Below are 21,038 nucleotides of genomic sequence, written 5' to 3'. Positions count from 1 at the left end.
TTACTCGTCTTGTGGTGAACAATTAATCCGTGCAAGTTAATACACAGAAAAAAATTGTTTGCCGTGGCAATCTTTAATAAAAATCTGAAAAGTTACTTCCGGTCTGGAATGGCGTTCCTTTTCTGATGACGTCAGTTTGACGGCTTGGGTTAAAAACGCTTAACCACTCCCCTCAAACCGTTAGTCTGCTATGAGCAGAGATGGAGTGGACTTAAAAACGTTATCGTTTGCTGAATATGTCACTGCCCGTAACAACTGAAATAAACCTGTATAAATGTATATGTGGACACAATATTTTTTGTAAGACAATTTACTGGTGTGATGATCCACATGATGTGTTTAACCCTATTCTGAGTCAAAATATTCAACATTCGCCATGTTCTCTGGTTGTGAACTGTCTGCGGCTGTAAAAGTCATAGTGCTGAAAAATGTTGCTGAAATTTAATTGATTTTTCATATGCCTTGCCTATTTCCAGTAAAAAAATATTTAAATTTGTTTACAAACAAATATACATAATTTAGTGCAGCAGATTAGTAAAAAAATCGTTCACTTTGGTATAGAAGCATGAAATTTGGCACAGATACTCTCTAAGGGCCACTATTTTGGAAAAAGGTGTTGGCCACTCAAAAATTCAATATGGCGGTCATTTTTCATTTTTCGAATATTAATTATTTCAAGTGTTCAAATGGTGATGCAAGCATAAAATTAGGCAGAAATACTCTTCAAGGAACACTCTTTGGGAAAAAGGTATGTGCCACTCAAAAATTCAGGATGGACACCATTTTCAAGATGGCCACCATTTCTGTCAAATAGTCATAATGTCTGCTTTGTCTGCCTCCTCTCCTTTGACCTGTCCAGCTTAGTTAAACTTGCCAGGGATATAAAATCCCCACCGGCATAGGTCTCAGGTTCATTGGAGTACACAAGCCTCTCCACCACGGCAAGGTGTAGTCCACAGAGAGGACGTGCCACTGTTAGAAAAAGGATACGCTGCTGGTACAGGTTGCACATACAGTGGGGAGAACAAGTATTTGATACACTGCTGATTTTGAAGGTTTTCCTACTTACAAAGCATGTAGAGGTCTGTAATTTTTATCATAGGTACACTGAAACTGTGAGAGGCGGAATCTAAAACAAAAATCCAGAAAATCACATTGTATGATTTTTAAATAATTAATTTGCATTTTATTGCATGACATAAGTATTTGATCACCTACCAACCAGTAAGAATTCCGGCTCTCACAGACCTGTTAGTTTTTCTTTAAGAAGCCCTCCTGTTCTCCACTCATTACCTGTATTAACTGCACCTGTTTGAACTTGTTACCTGTATAAAAGACACCTGTCCACACACTCAATCAAACAGACTCCAACCTCTCCACAATGGCCAAGACCAGAGAGCTGTGTAATGGGCTACAGGACAATAGGCAAGCAGCTTGGTGAGAAGGCAACAACTGTTGGCACAATTATTAGAAAATGGAAGAAGTTCAAGATGACGGTCAATCTCCCTCGGTCTGGGGCACCATGCAAGATCTCACCTCGTGGGGCATCAATGATCATGAGGAAGGTGAGGGATCAGCCCAGAACTACACGGCAGGTCAATGACCTGAAGAAAGCTGGGACCACAGTCTCTAAGAAAACCATTAGTAACACACTACGCCATCATGGATTAAAATCCTACAGCGCACACAAGGTCCCCCTGCTCAAGCCAGTGCATGTCCAGGCCCATCTGAAGTTTGCCAATGACCATCTGGATGATCCAGAGGAGGAATGGGAGAAGGTCATGTGGTCTGATGAGACCTAAACTCCAGAGACCTGATGAGTCTAAACTCCACTTGCCGTGTTTGGAGGAAGAAGGAGGATGAGTACAACCCCAAGAACACCATCCCAACCGTGAAGCATGGAGGTGGAAACATCATTCTTTGGGGATACTTTTCTGCAAAGGGGACAGGACGACTGCACCGTATTGAGGGGAGGATGGATGGGGCCATGTATCGCGAGATCTTGGCCAACAACCTCCTTCCCTCAGTAAGAGCATTGAAGATAGGTTGTGGCTGGGTCTTCCAGCATGACAACGACCTGAAACACACAGCCAAGGCAACTAAGGAGTGCCTCTGTAAGAAGCATCTCAAGGTCCTGGAGTGGCCTAGCCAGTCTCCAGACCTGAACCCAATAAAAAATCTTTGGAGGGAGCTGAAAGTCTGTATTGCCCAGCGACAGCCCCGAAACCTGAAGGATCTGGAGAAGGTCTGGAGGAGTGTGCCAAAATCCCTGCTGCAGCGTGTGCAATCCTGGTCAAGAACTACAGGAAACGAATGATCTCTGTAATTGCAAACAAAGGTTTCTGTACCAAATATTAAGTTCTGCTTTTCTGATGTATCAAATACGTATGTCTTGCAATAAAATGCAAATTAATTACTTAAATCATACAATGTGATTTTCTGGATTTTTGTTTTAGATTCCGTCACTCACAGTTGAAGAATACATATGATAAAAATTACAGACTTCTACATGCTTTGTAAGTGGGAAAACCTGCAAAATCAGCAGTGTATCAAATACTTGTTCTCCCCACTGTATCTGCGAGACGGAAGGCGGAAGGACCATCAGAATTGAGACTGGTTTCAACAATATAGGTGATCAGTTCAGAAAGAGCCATAGGAAAGATGGCTGGTTGAATCGTTTCACTCTGTGACTCTTTCTCAAGCCTTCTGAGGTTTCTCTCTGTTGTAAAGATGAATGAGACGCAAATGATGGTATTTCAGCTCCTGTGCAATGGCATCAGCACCACTTAGTTGAGACAATAATTTAGCATCATTCAGTGTTTGTGCACATTCATGTAGTCTGTCATTCAGTTGCAGTGTCATTACCTGACGTAGGTCAGATTCAGGAGATATGTTATCACAAAGAAAGCAAACCTGATTATCTAGACTTTTCTGCATCATGGTTCTGCGATGCTTTGTTTGGCCTTCATCTATCTCACTACATTGAGCATCGGATTGTTGCTTCTGGGCACGAAGTAACTTTGTGTTGTTGAACCGAAGTCGACAATTGTAGTGATACTTCGCTTGGTTCCTTCTCAAAGCTTCTATACCACCACCTTCATCCAGTCGTTCCAGGTCCAGGGTCATTGGCATTTTGTTCATCTTGTGTAAGAGTGGAATGTTGGTGGCAATCATTTTATAGCCATCATGTTGAGAAACATGATGGGTAGGTGGTGATTGGAGGGGTTCCTTTGTGTCTGTCTGACAAAGACAACATTTCTTCCAATCAGTTGGCCTCTTGGCTGACATGGGATTTTCATTTGCCATTTTGGGGGTTTATTGTCTGATTAAGGCCGAGGGGTTATCCTTTTACCACCTCAATCATAGACATAGTACACATTCAGGTATGGGATACAACTAGGTACGGGTCACCTACACCTAGCCCGATCATTCATCCAGTGCCATTTAAGTCCCGTGTGATCTGTACACCTTCCAGGTAAGCATACATGAACAAGTCATGTATTGCCCGCTTACCCTTGGCTCGGCTCTCCCGCGCTGGCACAACCTGTCAATTCAGGTGCGGCTATCTAACTACATCTATTACTAGCTAATTGATGAGGGGCTGGTAGACAGCATTTGAGACACTAAACTTAGCTATACTATTACTACTAGTCAAGAACTACAGTGTAAGTAAAACTAGATCAGCTGACACTGAACCCCATGCTGAGTTCCACAGCAGTTAAGTCACCAGTGTGCCCTGGTTGTGTAATGACGTTCACTCTATTAAACAAAACCTTCCTTAACACATTAAATTGAGCTCTGACAGAAATGGTGGCCATCTTGAAAATGGTCACCATCTTGAATTTGAGCGACACACACCTTTTTCCATGATAATGTTCCTTGAAGAATATTTGTACCAAATTTCATGATAGCAGCACCATTTGAAAAAAAGATGTAAGGATTCAAGAGAAATGGCGGCCATCTTGAAAACTGGTAGCCATCTTGAATTTTTGAGGGACAAGCACCGTTTTCCAAAAAAAACATTCTGAAGAGAGTATTTTCACAAAATGTTATGCCTACATCACTGTTTTAACAATTGACATAATGAGCATTTTACAGAAATAGCGGCCATCTTGAAAAAATGGCCGCCATGTTGAATTTTTCGGTGGCCAACGCCTTTTTCCCAAAAAGTGACCCTTAGAGAGTATCTGTGCCAAATTTCATGCTTCTATACCAATTTGAACGATTCTCTTGAAATATGCCATTAATCTGCTGCACTAAATGAAAATGATCACAAGGTTTAAGGTTCCACTTTTGATGTGCAAGATTAATGTTAAGTGGGAGATTTAGTATAGTGATTAATGTTTTATTATGCTAATTTAGAAGAATTTCTGTTAATGTTGGTTTTAGGATAGTTACCATCATGGTGACTAGTGGTGCATGCAGCTTGATTTGAGAGCAAATAAAACCTTTATATTGCTGCACTCATACAGCAAGTGCTACTGTATAACATACTATTGTTAAGAAATTAGTATGTTAGCAAACGAGCTTGTTAAATCTAGCTAAGTTTATACTAATAAACATGTTCACATTGAGATTGCATGAAAGTTTTAAGTTAAATGTATGAATTAGTGTACTCAAACATATCAAGTTAAGAACAATTAAAATGTATAAGTACAAAATAACTGAGGAAACCAGGCAACTGATTGCCTTGCATTTTTGAGTTTTGCCAACTTATTCGGGTTTACAGTGTGTTTTACTCATTTACAGTAGCCTAGATGTACCAAATGTATTTTTGTTACACTTTTTCCATACAATTTTGTTTCATCTAAATTGTAGTTTACTTGTAATGTATTAAAGCAACATACTGTATTCGTGCTTGTGTGTGGTCTAAAGTTATTTAGCTTATATTTACAAAATGAACAAGAATTTAAGAACAATAACAGGATATATAAAAACGTGTTAGTCTACAGATACATATATGCAGGGTTTTTTCAGTTATTGCATTCAACAAATGATAACAATGAGTAAAAGACAGTTTTAAGCATCGCAAGTTTTCTGTGCTTTATGTTGGCTACACAAAGTGAATGACTGCAATCATTCAGTTAGGGACGAATGCACAAAACTTGCAAACTAATAAGCTACAACCATTATAAATGGTTATGAAATGATAAACAATTAAAGTTTATGCATAAGTTTGCACGACACTGAAACTATTTACCTTTAAAAAAAAAAATTAGAATCAATTAAACTTGCTGAGATAGGCTACAAGGAGGAGCGTGAACTAATATTCTCAGTTCCACGCGCATGTCCAGGAAACTTATGAATATTCATATTAACCTCCGCCCACTGGAACCGAAAATAGACTTGTTTGAGATTAGCAAAATCTGCACAGAACCGATCTCCGGTGATGACTGCGAGATGCATGCCGGTTAGAAATGTGTCCTAGTGTGGTCCGCCTTGCTCTGATGTCATGTTGACGTATGTAAAAAAAAACACTCGCAATGGCAAGGCGGCCGTGTTGGATTCTGCAGTTTCTCTCCACCGACTGCGCTGATCAAAAGCATGATGGGAAACGACTTGCTGACGTCACAGCTTAATGCTCATTGGTTTAAAACAACCGTGATGTATTGTTCTCTTTTAAAATGGTGGATTTTAAAACTGTGATATCATGTTTTATGTATATAAATTAAGTGTGAATATTCACAAACTCTCTGACAGTGTGATCTCTGTATGGGTTATTTGATTATTGTCATATTTATACAAAAAATAGATATAAAAACATGTCTGTAATATAAGTCAAATTGATTGATAAACACGATAAACAAGTCGAACAAGCCTAAAGCTTCGGATGTCATTGGTCACGTGATTTGGTAACACTTTACAATAACAGGGCAATCATGTTCTAATACCTGAATTAATAGTTACTTCAACATGAACTCATGATTAGTGAAGATATGAACTAATCATGAACCAATAAGAGCAACCCTTAACTTTGACAGGAGTCATGACAGAACTCCTCCTCTCACTGCAGCCGCCCACTCTCGCCTATATTTCAGGCAAGGCAAGGTGGATCTCAAACAAGCCTAAGCTTCACTGAAAATCGTTTCGTTTTGACACACACCTTGAAGCTTTGGTGTCACGGTTAACATCACTAGCCTACTTTTGTAATGCTCCAAAATCTTGTTTTGCCAACCGCCAATAACGAGAACAAGGAGAAGGGGAAGGGAAAAAAAAGATGGTAACATGCCGATTGAGGGACCTTTTAACGTATCTGCATCATAGACTGTAAAAAAGGATCTGCATTTTTTTTTTTTTTTTTTTTGGAAATGGCCCAGTAGGGGTTCAGCGAAAAATCGGCAGCTGGCAGCAGGAAGTAGCTGCCACTGGCAGCTGACGTCAGCTGCCGCTAATAACCGGAAGTCGGAGGTGGATGCCGCTTTTAGCAAGGCAAATAAATTATTATATCAATGTATATATATCATTTTAGTACTTATTTAAATAAATTACTTAAATTTGTAATTATTTTGTAATTGGTTTAAAAAGGTTTATCAAATATAAATTAAGTAACGAAGATCATAGACAGTACAAAAAAACAAACATTAAGCTACACTTGAAATTATGAATTTGTACGTGTATAAATATAATTTGTGCACATGTTTGTCAAATAATGAAATATATAAATTAATGCCTATATAATAATATTGTATATTTATTAAACGTACATAAACATTCATTAAACAAATAATGAAAGTCATGTCTAAAAGAAGAAAAAAAAAACATTTTCTCAATGACCTTTATTTAAAAGTCATATTTTGCTATCATTTAAGTTCAGTTTTACATTTGTAGTATTTCAATACATTCTTGTCTTTGTTTTATAAAACAGCTGTAACTTTGAAAACAGGCTCGATATTTGTTGTTCTGAAATCAGAATGAACAATTCTGAACTAGATGTTAAAGTTCATAAAAAACTAAGTTGGCTTGAAAAAGAAAGTTTGAAAACGTTTTACAATGTTCTAGCATGGTTTAACATGATTTACAATGTTTCTAGTGTTAGGGGATAACAGCTTAAAGACCCAGGACCAGATATGATGAAAGAAGACCAGGAGTCATGAGGTTCAATCAAATAAGTAAAAATTTACTGAAGAATAGTTTCATTGGTAGAGCCAGGCGTCAAAGTCTCACGGGGTCGCAAGCCAGAGCCTCTACTGTACACAAAATCTCACACCAGTTATACCATTTCCAAGGGCATGATTGACATCAGTAAATACAGGTTGGCTACTTCTCATTGGCAAAAGAACAAAGTTAAAACAATTCTACACTTATGGATAGATAGGAGGGTAAGTCGACATTGTCATCCGAGCCCAAGATGGTCCGGTGATGACCTCGGAGGTCGTAGAAAGGCGTCTTGGGGTCAGCTGCTGCATATCACAAGACCTGCACAGAGCATTCAACACACACACACACAAAAACACAATGGAATCGCAGTTCCTCCAAAAGTAGTACAGATAATGTTCACTTTAAAGAAATACACATAAAAGTACAATTCTGTGAATCAGATCACATAGTGTTTAACCCCTGTAACCTTAAGATTAGTAAGAAAGACAGATGTTAGAAAAAGATAAGTTAGAAAGAAATACAGACAGACGTTAGAAAAAAAAAGAAAGAAAATAAAGAAAGACAGATGTTAGAAAAAGAAAGAAAGAAAGAAACTTAAGAGTAATGTTGCTGTCAGAGCATAAACAATATCTGCAATATGAATAAGTTACGACGATAAAAGTTCAAAGCAAAGGGAGACTTTTTTTTTTTTTTTTTTACAGAAATCACTTTAAGGACTACAACAAACAACTGGTGGGGACTACACAAGCTTCCTCCTGGGCTAGTGACATCACTAACCTTAACACACACACACACACCTGAAAAACAAAATTCATTGGGATCAGCCTGATGTCTTTTGATAATTATTATGGATGTTGGGTTATCCGTAAAATAAATGTTATGGGGAAACAAAACCACCATAATAACTTACCATTAGCATGAATACACTGCAGTCCACAGATCCCAACTGCGCTGGAACATCCTGGAAAAAAAAATCTAAATGGAAAAACTAACATTTTATTTATACACTAAAGATAGTAAAGAAATCTAAATTGTTGTAACATGAAATCAATACCTTATTTTTAACAAGCTTCCAAGATCCCGGATCCATCTTTATTGCAATTGAGCTTAAAAAGAAGGGGGAAAAAGTTAGTTATTTTATACACACGAGAGAAAGAGAGAGATGAACTCCGTGTTGAACCACTTAGCCATGTTGCAGCAGTAGACAGTAACATACCTGAACTAGGGAGCAGGTGTAATTTATTTTTTAAATGCCACTGTCTATGCCTATCTAAAGCCAGAGAACAAAGTGTTGAACTGAACCACTGGACTAATATGTAAAACTTTGAAGCCCGGTTTCACAGATAGGGTTTAGATTATGCCAGGATTAGGCCTTAGTGCAATTAGGACTTTTATAAATATGCCTTAGAAAAAACATTACTGTTGTGAATCTTAAAAGAAACAATGGCACTGATATTTTAAGATACACAAGTGTAATTTGCTTTCAGTTAAACATGCATTTTAGTCTGGGACTAGTTTGAGCCTTGTCTGTGAAACTGGGGGTGAAAGTTATATGGAAAAAGTGAACAGTTCCAGTATATTTTGAATAGATATATATAAAATAATGATATATATATAGATATATATATAGATATATAGAATAGATATTTCATAAAATAATGATATATATATATATATATATATATATATATATATATATTCTGGTCTCATCTGGTGATTGGGTCCCATCCAAAACATGATCAAACTAAGAAAATAAACAGACACTGAAATGTCAAATTTTCGATACAATCTAGAATTTGTATAAAAAATAAATAAAAAGATAAAAAACAGAATGCCTTTTGCCTGCTTTGATCAAGACAGGATATAATACATTTGAACATTATGTTCATAATGTGAAAACATACCAGTGAGTTTGGTTGGTTTTGCAACTGGAAATCTGGGGTTTCCTTCCTGGCACATAATGCTTGTCCATCCCCAGCAATCTGTGACAGGCTGTGGTGAACTTGGGTGAAACTACAAAAAAACAGAAGTTTAGAATATGGTGAAGTAATGTTGATTAAAATGGTGTTTTGTATTAACATAAGTTAGATAATTTGGGATATGTTTTGTTAGCGTTGCACGTGTATCATCAAGGCTGAGCTTGTCAATTCCAATAAATCAGCATGAGCTTTATTCTAATCAATAGATTAAGTTAACATGTTAACAAACGCTAATATTTAATGATAATGGTAACGTAAGTTAGTATTTGGAGTTAATGATAGCCCCTCACAAACCAGGAGCACACGGTGCACAAGCTGCGTTTCTACAAATGATTAAATTAACCAATTCAACTTAAGTAGACACAGATACACGGTCTCTAACATAAAAGGTAAACTCCAACGTACAGAGCAACAATTATTTATTAATCTGATAATATACGAACTTACCCTGCCAAATACCGCCGCCATTACTGAAGATTCGCCGGCGCTGCTCTCGCTTGACTTCCAGGTAAATGTGATTGGTTGCTACAACGTTGGACGATACTGATTGGCTGCCAAGAAATGGCAGGTCCCTCCTAATATGGCAGGGCTTCCGGCTGTCAACGGCAGCTACTTCCTGCTGCCAGTGGCAGCTACTTCCTGCTGCCAGCTGCCGATTTTTCGCTGAACCCCCTCTCAAATGGCGGTTCTATTAGTTTTGTTCATGGTGTTGTTATTGTTTTTATCCGACCATGGTAAGACATTTGTTACTTACAATCTCTCTGCCTGGTAACTAACTATAAAAACAAAAGTTACCCAGTTTATTCAGTTCTAAAAGCTTGGCTACAGTTTTATATTTTGCCCGGCCATTAAGCCGTTTATATGAAACGTTCATTTTCATTGGTGTCAATTTCTACAATCAACTGAGGTGATGATACAGAACTTTTTGAGCAATGTTGATGGTCAATGTTGCCGTCAACGGGCAACCAGGTGATACACAGGGTCCAAGACAGATCTAATTTATCCAGATAGAAGTGTTGCCCATTCTCAATGGGAAAGTGCCCGAGCAACATCAAGGCAACAAAAATCAAAAAGTTGCCCTGTGTATCATCACCTTGATACAATTTATCAAGTGACTTGGTGTTGAAAACCTTATCTAAAAGTATCATGGCATCATACTGTGAGTAAATGTTGATATCTTATACGTTATATGAACTGATCATGTACCTTTATTGTGATGTCAGTCGCTTTGGATAACAGCTTCTGCCAAATAAAAATATGTGTTGTCCGGTATCCTTCATGAACGAATCGTTTTTTGAACCGCGGTTCTTTTAAGTGAACCGGTCGAACCAGTTCATCAAATCGGCCTGAATCATTCAAAACAGTTCGCGTCTATAGATGTATAAAGACTCGATATAGCATGGTGCAGAATACACAAAGTATTGATACAATTACTTAAACTAAAATAATGTTCTTAATAACGTTATTAAAAAACTGATGCTTTAATTAGCTTGAACAATAAGACCTTTGTCTCAAAATATATTAAATAATTTTAGCGATTCTCATTTGCTACATAAAAATCAAATATTAGATCAAATTAGCGTAGCACCAACTTTGCACTGCTGCTAGTGATCGCTTCAAGGATCGGCCAAATTTCCACGTGTAATAAAAGTCCTGCGGCAAGTTTTTGTGCCATCTAGTGGTTTAGAGGAAAATAAAATCAAAAGCGCCTTTTAACCTGTGGAGCCTTTAGCCCTGTTGTACCCTACCAAAAAAAAACAACAACAATGTTTTGTGATTAAAAGCACAATTTTCTTTGTGTGTGTGTGTGTCTCTTGTATGATGTTCATTAGGGTGTTCAGGATCATCCATGATGAGACTCATGTAGGGCTGGGTACCGAACTTCGATACTTTTATGGTATCGAAAAAAATACTCCAATTCTATGAGTATCGAAAAATTCTTTATCTTTCGGTGCCAAATTTCGGTTCCATCTGAGCGCGTAAGCGCAAGCTTATCTGTCCTCTCTGCATATTGACAAAGAGCGGAGCTCCGACCCACACACACACGGAGAGGTGCGGACGGATTAAACTGTTTGCAGTTTTGCTGAAGTCACAGAGAGTCACGGTTGGTCTCAAGTGTGGTAACAGTTTTTTAAAACTTCACGCAGACAGCGTTTGCTGCGATATGATATTAATTTAATGGCGAGCAGAAAGCGGTCGCGGTGCTGTTGACGTTACACTTCCTCTTACTAAACAAGCAGCCACAATGGTGTTTTCTCTCCCCTCATGACTGACTGACAGGCAGTCATTTTATTAATGTTAGGCTATGTCTACATTAATCCGGATACATTTGAAAACGGCGTTTTCGTTTATAAACGCTCTCCGTCCACACTAGCGTTTTCAGGCGTTTTCGGACGTTTCAGTGTGGATGAGAAACTTTTGAGAAACGCCTGAAAACGCTTAATTCACCTTACTGCGCATGTGTTAATCCCCACCAAAGATCACTGATATGATTCAGATGGAAAAATAAATAATGAAGTTATCGCGCAATTCGTCTGACAGGATAATTTTATTTAGTAAAATATCTCACCATTCACTGATGCGGTCCAGGTCGCACGCAGTCACCGTATGTTTGGTCTAAAACGCAACTGCTCTCATGTATTGCCGCGTTTTCAAATGTATCCACTATGGAGTGCGTTTTCAAAAAAGCTTCATTTTCATTAATAAAAACGCCGTCTCCGTGTGGACGGAAGGCCAAAACGGAGAGAAAAATATACGTTTTGTGGACATGCTAAGTGAGTAGTTTTACCAGATTTTTTATTTTATTTTGATAACTGTTTTGATTCACAATTAAGGTGGAAAATAAAAGCTTTGTGTTTAATGTATTTTTGTTGATGTTGAAATTAATTTTAAAACATATGGTATCGAAAAAAGTATCGTTAGGAATCGGTATCGAAACTGAGGTATCGAAATTGGCACCGGATCGAAAAATTCTGAACGATGCCCAGCCCTAGACTCATGTATGTTTTTCGGATGAGTGAATCTGTAAATCAATGATGTTCTTCTGCTGTTTGTTTGCGTTACATTTATGAATCCAGACATAGTTCTCTACTCACAATCTTAATGATCTGTAGAAAAAAACATTTCACAGCACTTTCCTGTTGTTTAGTTTTGTTTAGCTCATAATTAACTGTTCTTTTCTTTTCTAGGTTTTTTCAATGTTGATATTGTTGGAGTGTCAGTGTCAGTGTCAGTGATGGAGGGCGATTCAGTCACTCTAAACACTAGTGTTCAAACAAACCAACAAGAAATGATTAAATGGTATTTTAATGACACTCTCATCGCTAAAATCAATGGAGATCTCAGTGATGTTTGCACAGATGTTCAGTGTAATGAAGATACTGAGAGATTCAGAGACTTTTTGAAGTTGGATCATCAGACTGGATCTCTGACCATCACAAACATCACAAACAAACACTCTGGAGTTTATCATCTAAAACTCATCAGCAGCAGCAGCATCAGTGAAAAGATCTTCAATGTTATCGTTTATGGTGAGTCAATTAATTAATGTTTAAAAGCAGGTTAAAGTGTTTAAATCACAGTAAATACATTAATGTATTTTTTTTTCCCCCAGTAACATTCAGAGGCGTTCTTTTGTCTCATGCCCTGTTTACACCTGCATTAAGATGCGTTTTGGTCGATCGGATCGCAAGAAGACGACACATTCCCGTTTACACCTGCCTCATAACCGTGGCCTACGCACAAAACAGGGCCTGAAAGAGGCGTAAGCCACTTCCGACGAAGTTGTGTTTTATAAAAACAAACTTGACGGGAAAATTCGCACCTGCGCAAACTCTGACCCATGCGTACGCACATTTTGAGACTGAGCAGTTTGTCGACACCGATGGTGAGCTGGAGTTGAATGGTTTTTTGATCACTTTTAGACAGAAAATTTTAAGACAATTATACATATACAAATCTAGTTTCACTCACCAAGCTTATCACATGAAGCAAACATCCATCCCTTCTTAAATGTTCGCGCTATAGCGATCGCGCTGGGCCGTTTAGTGAAGCTGACTGCTTTAGCATAGCCTACAGTTTAGGCCTGGCCTATCTAACGGCAGATGAAGGAAAACCGTAAATCTTCATTATGAGTCCTAATCATAAATACTGTGCATGTTCAAAATAACAGTTTAAATAAATAAAAGAATAATATAAACTATGTTTTACATCTGATATAAGATCAAATATGCTATTCTCATTAATGGAGTTAAACACTTAAATTTCATGAAATCATTACTGAGAAGTAAAAAAAAAAAAGATATTCTAATAAATAGAAATATTTATAGTGGATGCGTTGCTTTTAAACACTTCCGGTGGCATGATGTGTTTTAATGCTTTAACTACAGAGAGAATTGCTTACCATGATAATAGCAGATTGAGAAAATATTTTCCTGCAAATAAGTGAAGTTCACAACGTAATTTCGGGAGGAGTGAACCCATCTAATCTTTCAGTTAACTGCAGGAGCACATAAGCAGCCACTCACCTTGCTCTGGCATCAGCTGTTCTGGCGTCCCTCCACCTCCCCAACTCCACCAACATAATTTAGGCATCTTGCTAGCTACCACCATACTCATGATCTAAGCATTAGTAGTCCCACTGGGGGGTTTATCTATAAGTTTGAGTTGAAGCTGCTTCCTCAAGCCCCTCCACTGCGGACAGCAAGCCAAATATGCTTAACCTTATTAGCTTAAAAATTATATGGGCAAAGGAACTCGTGAATGCACAATAAGGCCTATCTTTTTCCATTAAAAATATAAATCAATTAAAAATACTGTTTGGCCGGTGGAAAAGAAAAACGTTCTCTGCAAGGTATTTTATATTTTTTGATTTATTTATTCAAAAACAAGGCAAGGATAGGCCACTAAATTATTTTTAGCAATTGAATGTGACGGCACATCCGTTAAACATGGTATCACGTGGATGAATATGCATATGAAAATGATATGCAGATGAGGATGCATAGTAAAACTAGGCGTTGTAAGCTCCATAGTGCTCATAGTTCTCAGTCAGAAAAGGGTGGCTTGCCCACTTCAGGTTGGTGGAGAGTTCCTGCCTCAAGTGGAGGAGTTCAAGTATCTTGGGGTCTTGTTCACGAGTGAGGGAAGGATGGAACGGGAGATTGACAGACGGATCGGTGCAGCTTCTGCAGTGATGCGGTCGATGTACCGGTCTGTCGTGGTGAAGAAAAAGCTGAGCCGCAAGGCGAAGCTCTCGATTTACCGGTCAATCTACGTTCCTACTCTCACCTATAGTCATGAGCTGTGGGTCATGACCAAAAGGACAAGATCTCGGATACAGGCGGCCGAAATTAGCTTTCTCTGCTGGGTGGCTGGGCGATCCCTTAGAGATAGGTTGAGGAGCTTGGTCACTCGGGAGGAGAGTAGAGCCGCTGCTCCTCCACATCAAGAGGGGACAGCTGAGGTGGCCTGGGCATCTGTTCCGGATGCCTCCTGGACGCCTTCCCGGGAAGGGACTAAGAGGCGCTGGAGGGACTATGTCTCCTGGCTGGCCTGGGAATGCCTCGGTGTTCACCTGGAAGAGCTAGAGGAAGTGTCTAGGGAGAGGGTAGTCTGGGCATCTCTGCTTAGACTGCTGCCCCCGCGACCCGGCCCCGGATAAGCGAAAGAAGATGGATGGATGGTAGCTGCATAGTTATTTAGAGGTGGAGAGCATGTGCGCACTATCTTTCGCTGACTTGGATTTATAAAGGGAATTTAGCGCTGGTTCTGGCGTAAGCACGGTTTTATACGTTTATTTTTGTTTTTGTTTGGTTTATTTTATTTTTGGCTTTCGGGCACACGTACACTTTTAGTAAGGATCCTATATGCACATTTTATAAATGAGATCCCTGGTGTTTTAATAAGTCTCTTTTGTAAACTTTCAACCACTTCTGTCCTGATTTCTATGTGCAGGTAAATGTGTCCATGGGTTTTTTCAGATCATTCGATCTAATGGGCAAAATAAGCTCAAGCAGTTTACATATGAACGTGCCCAGACACGACAGGAAAAACACACAGAGAGCAGCAGCTTTAGTTTCTGCTCTGACAGACACAGGACCAGTCTAACACTGTGAGTGTGTGTTAGAAATCAGGAATGATGAGAGAATATTGTGCTTGGCTTGTTAGGTAAGAGTTTAAATCCGGTCTGACTAGCGCTCTTCCCATAATGTTTAGGCATTAGGTCAGTAGGCGGAGAGAAGACGGTCTTTTGTGGCTGTTTGAACACATTTGACCACATGAGCGTTTACACTACCAAAGCAATCCGGTGGAATGCATTTTCAACTAACGTTTACACCTGTATTCATCAACTTGTGAACCGATCGACCAAAATGCATCTTAATACCATGTGTAAACAGGGCCTTATTGTATTTTAATGCAGTAAATTCTTCATTTCTTTGAAAACACATTTACTGTTAAAAGAAAAATTAAAATGTGGCCAAAACAAATAAATGTTGCTTTTCAAAGAGCATGAGAAATTGTTCTCATCCACAGTGCTTTCACGTTGTTATTATTATTATTATTATTATAATTATTTGTTTTATTTATTTTTTCAAAAAGATCCTTCAATCATCTGCTTGGTTTGTGTTTCAGTTGTTAATGGTACAGCACAAGATAAAAAGTCAGTGGAGGAGGGAGAATCTGTTACTTTAGATCCTGGTGTAATAAAATACCTTAACGATTTGATGACGTGGCATTTTAATGAGATTCTCATCGCTGAAATCACTGGATATCAGGGTAAGATCTGTGAAGATGAACAGTGTAATAGGAGATTCAGAGACAGACTGGAGCTGGACTATGATACTGGATCTCTGACCATCCATGACACCAGAACCACAGACTCTGGACTCTATAAACTACTGATCAACAGCACTATCACTGTGAAGCGCTATGGTGTTACTGTTAGTGAGTATAACTTAGTTCCCTTGAGCAATTTTAAAATATAGTTATTTTTTATTGGTCCAGTAAATGCTTTCATTGTGGCCTATTAGAACAAATTACATTTTCACTCAGTATTAAACTATAGTTGAGATCATCTCTATCACCTTCATATGCACATCAAGTGACACACAATGTTACAACAAACAAATTAAAACGAATAAATGCTGTTAACAAGTCTTAAGTTATTAACATGAAAAATGCATAGAATTCGTTTTTCTGTGAACATTGTTGTTTCCTTCTGAGCACACAGTGTTGATGCTGTTTTAGCTGCTGTTATTTTTTAATTATTATTAAAAGATGCCATTTAATAGTTAAATCAATGTCATACAATTGATGACCAAAGTACAAAGGTGTAAATATCAGGCAAAGATTGTTAACATCATCAGTGACTCTCTAGTAATGTCTGTCTTCATCTGTTCCAGATCCATTTCAATCTTCAGGTGCTGTAGCAGGAATAAGTGCTGCTGTTGTTCTGCTTTTTGCTGCTGCTGCTGTTGTGATTTAATATAAGCAATATAAGAGAATGTGAGTATTACACACTGCAATACAGAATTACATACAGCCTCATTCAAACTGTCAAATGCATAAACAAAGTTGTGTTGTTGCAATGTGCCTGTCGAACAGAATATTACAATGTAATAGAACTGAACTTTGAGACTGGCAGTTAATAAGACAATATTTGTATTGCAAGCCTCTTTATGTTGCTTTTGTGGTTTTTGGCGTATGCCTAACAATGCAACGTTATTTCAGAAACAATGCACATATTCCGGATAACGAAAGAGCGCCACGGGACTCACAAATCGAATATGAACAGTTTTAAAATGTGGACAGTCAATAAGGCCCTGTTTACAACTGGTGTTAAGATGCATTTTGGTCGATCGGATGCTAAATACAGGTGGAAACGGGGTCTAAAACGTTTTGAGCTTCCACTTTTGACTTCCAGAGGTAGTTGAAAACGCATTCGACCGGATTGCTTAAGTAGTGTCCAACGGCTCATGTGGTCAAAAGCATTTGAACAGCCACAAAATATCGTCTTCTCTCCGCCTACTGACCTAATGCGTGAACATTATGGGAAGAGTGAGCGGTAGCCAGACCGGATTTAAACTTTGACCAAACAAACCAAGCACAATATTCTCTCATCATTCCTGATTTCTAACACACACTCACAGCGGTCGGTCTTGTGTCTCTCAGAACAGAAACTAAAGCTGCTGCTCTCCGTGTGTTTTTCTGTCGTCTTCAGTCGCGTTCATATGTAAATTGTGTAAGGCATTATGGTCATTTATACAATAGTTTAGCAATACATTTGATTATTCTATTCGTATTAGGAATCTATGCCGCTTTGAGGTCCTCATGCCGGCCATTTAACGCAGGACTCACGATCACAAACTCGTCAGTTTTGGTCACTAAACAGAGGTAGTAATTGGCTAATATCTTAGATGGTCACATTCGCTTACACAATCAAATATATTTTTGTATAGTCCCCTTGGTCTGTATACACCTGAATTAAAGTAACGTTTTCTTTAGACAGAGGTCATGACTACTGATATAAACCGACCGATATTTCTTCTCTGATAGTAGCTTTAGTTTGGTCATGCCATGGTTTTCCACGTACACTTAACTAAAGTAACATTACATTAAACAGAGGTAAGACTCAGCAGCAGTTTGCTGTCTCAAATGGAAATTCCCTTTTTGTCTTTACAAAACCAAGTACACTTGAATTAGTGCCAAATATTAGCCGGAACTCTAATATCGCAGTTGGTGTGCCCTATGATCAACTCAAAAACTGGATCTAGTCCGTCACTAATCTGACGCAGATTTGCGGTAACATACAAATCCGCTTAATCTACTTGGGAAAATAATTTCAGAGTAAATCAGAATAAATGTAACAGTTTATTATTAGTCAGGTAAGTGTATCATGCCAATTACATAACCAGTTAAAAGATAATCAATACAATAACATAAAATGCTCAGAGATAAAGAGAAAATATGTATAAGCTACCTGACATAAGGAAAATACATGATGCTGAGTGTCTTGAGGACATTCAGCATCATGGGCTGATTTCATCTACAAATCGCAACGAAACCTCTTGTGACATTAAAATTTGGACACATGCTGCTGTCCCGAGAATTTTAGGTTTCTTTCGTTTCTCCCCCCCACCTACAGAATGGCTGCATATGGGCACTGGAACAATCCTCCCAAAAAACGCATGAAACTTTCGTTGACAAAGACGTGAAACTCACCGAGTGGTCAGGGGTGTTCACTGATATGCTCACACAAAAAATCGCTGCAAAAAATGCTTTCCAACAGGTTTTATCGTTTTATCTCCTGACCACTCGGTGAGTTTCACGTCTTTGTCAACGAAAGTTTAATGCATTTTTTGGAAGGATTGTTCCAGTGCCCATATGCAGCCATTCTGTAGGTGGGGGGGAGAAACGAAATAAACCTAAAATTCTCGGGACAGCAGCATGTGTCCAAATTTTAATCTTAACCGTTCTATTTCATCAGACACGATCTGTAAACAGGGCTTTAAGTGTAAAATACTGAACTTGTCCTTTAAGTACTCAGACCCAGATCCATCGTCCTCTGTTAAGCAAGTTATCTTTAAACTCTTAAAACTTTATTATCTTTTGGTTTACTTCTGTGGAGACGATATCTTTGTACCAGTCGCATTGAGACATTTGAAATGATACCAGACATGTATTGTATTGTATGATAATTGTTCACATTTAACCATATAGATCTTTGGGTGAATTTCAGGTGATCTCAGTATGAGAGGGAGAAGGGATTGGGGAAGAGGGGGTCAAGGGAAAGAGATGTAGATTAGGATGATACTGAGGTGAGACTTACAGGTATAGCGGAGGATTTTCCCGAATTTTAGAAAAGAACCGCCCTCTCCACTTTTTGAAAAAATGCACATGCGCAACACTCTACCTGCTCCCTAGAGGGAACGCCTATTAAACGCTAGCATCGCTAATCATAGCTTACATTAACTTTTACTAGCAGTGATTTTAAATGGATTTCTCCAAATAGCATGCCAAACTTTACCTGTCGAGTAGAAACTTCGCGACTGAGGCATCAGTGGGAAGCCCAACCTGTGCTTTTAGCGCACGCCAGTGTGTGAAATATTCTCCCAAAAACACTCTGGTCTCGTTTCTTTCTTCAGAGGCCTTTCTCTTCTTGTCATACAATTCGTAGACACTTTTTCTCTTGCGACCCTCAGACATTTTGAAAAAACCCAGTGAGAACATCGAGCTTCAAGGAATGGCTGAAACCATAGCTCACCACACATATACACCTGAAAGTGCGCATGCGCAGAAAGGACGAGCACGTACGACGGCCTTATGTAAACATATCACCAGAATGATTGACAATTAGGAGGACCAATAGTCTTGATGATCCACCCGGAAAAAGAAAATCCTCCACTATACCTTTAAGTCTAGGATGGGGATCTTAGTTTCTCAAGAGTGAGTTAAAATGTTAATTTCCTTTTTTTTCTCAGAGAGAAGCCCTCACTTCCAGTCTTACAATTGCGCAAGCTTATTTTGTTCATTAGATCAAAAGATCTGAAAAAAAAAACACACATTTACCAAGCCCATAGACGGACATTAAAAATGTTTTATTAAAGCAGCACTCAGTAGCTTCGGGATTTCTTCACTGTATTCTCGCTTTTTGCTTGCAAGTTTCTCTCTAGAGCTCCCCCCACAGCTTCGGAATAGATATTTGACAACACTGTTGTAAAAACTCATTGGTGATTCTCAGACACCAGAGGCTAGTAGATCAACGACATCAAAGCAGATGGGACATTCTTTCAAACGTCTTCTTCATTCGGGTTCAGACAGCATGAGGGAGCGCAATAATGACAGCATTTTAGCAGATTTCTTTTGGCCGTAAAGCAATTGTTTACATCGCGAGACCTGATATCACGCGAGACTTCCTGACGCAGCGGCCGGCGTGTGTGTGTGAATCATGTATCTGAATCATCAGTCCTGTTCTTCTCTTATACCTTCTGTGAATCTGTATATTCTTACAGGAGGATACGTTCCGTTAAAGAGAATGATGCTGAAGTGATGACTCCTGCCCATGAGATGAATGAGACTAGGACATACTGTTAAACTACTGATGGGACGTCCTCTAATCAGCCTGAGGCTGACAGTGAGCTGAAACTCACAACACTCGGATAAATATTGTTATGATACTAAGATTTCACTAATAGGTTTTAATACCAGTCAAATTTCACCTCCAGACTAATTTAAAAAACTTCAACGTTTTCAAAACGATCCCCATTCATATGGATCTGTGAAAACGACTGCATACAGACTGACCTCAATACTCATGTGCATGATGCAGGGCTGTGCACAGATCTTTTGAGAGGCATGTGTTGAAACTGAAAAAGGGCACCCCCCTCCCTTTTTTATATATATAGGCCTATATTAAGATTATTTAGTAAGCCTACATAAAAGGAAGAAATGGTCACATCTTCATGACAAATTCAATTACACAAAATAATAGTCTCAAAAGCTTTAGATTTATTCACTTTTAATACCAACCATAATAATAATATAGATAATATAGATATACAGGGTTTCTTTAGCCCTAAAGCACTAAAAAACGTTTTACTACATTTATACATGTGAAGACGAGCGGAGAGTATAGAATACTATAGATTAAAAAATTAGCTAGATAGCGAATACGTGCATATTAAAGGTTGCATCAGTGATTTCAGGCCCCCCAAAAAAATTATCACATTCATCAACCACTCAAAACCCAAAACAAATAGTGTTCCAACCAATCACCGACGGAGGGTGGGTGTTGTGCTTGTGCACGCCACGGCTGCACGCGAAGTCGGAGCTGAAGAAGAACCTGGCTCAAAACCTCACAACACCCTCCCCCTGTCGGTGATTGGTTGGAACACTATTTGTTTTGGTTTTGAGTGGTGGTGAAACCAATTGTTTTTGTGAGCAGATCTCAGAGCCTAGGCT

The 21,038-nt window shown here is 38.7% G+C and overlaps 1 protein-coding gene and 1 long non-coding RNA gene across 3 annotated transcripts in view; one reads left to right on the top strand and one right to left on the bottom strand.

The window, feature by feature from the left end:
- The window catches only part of LOC309476516, a 15,358-nt gene extending 4,421 nt beyond the window's left edge, over nt 1-10,937 (bottom strand). The window contains exon 1 of the long non-coding RNA XR_014198228.1: nt 10,284-10,937. This is a non-coding gene — a long non-coding RNA (uncharacterized lncRNA). The remainder of the gene's footprint in view (nt 1-10,283) is intronic.
- LOC309476207 (uncharacterized protein) overlaps nt 1-21,038 on the top strand; it is a 21,373-nt gene extending 335 nt beyond the window's left edge. The window contains exons 1-6 of one of the 2 annotated variants that reach the window (XM_082139456.1): nt 6,056-6,313; nt 9,762-9,811; nt 12,266-12,607; nt 15,711-16,022; nt 16,481-16,583; nt 20,090-21,038. In XM_082139456.1, the coding sequence (XP_081995582.1) occupies nt 6,309-6,313; nt 9,762-9,811; nt 12,266-12,607; nt 15,711-16,022; nt 16,481-16,563 (792 nt within the window). In that variant the 5' untranslated portion in view covers nt 6,056-6,308 and the 3' untranslated portion in view covers nt 16,564-16,583; nt 20,090-21,038. Of the gene's footprint in view, nt 1-6,055; nt 6,314-9,761; nt 9,812-12,265; nt 12,608-15,710; nt 16,023-16,480; nt 16,584-20,089 lie in introns of those variants that run through there. The other variant, XM_082139457.1, reaches the window with a different exon arrangement.

This window comes from Leuciscus leuciscus (genome assembly GCF_965113295.1).
Source record: "Leuciscus leuciscus genome assembly, chromosome: 15".
NCBI lineage: Eukaryota > Metazoa > Chordata > Actinopteri > Cypriniformes > Leuciscidae > Leuciscus > Leuciscus leuciscus.
The sequence above is the reverse complement of the archived record's forward strand: the minus strand, read 5'-3'. Positions and strand labels throughout refer to the sequence as shown.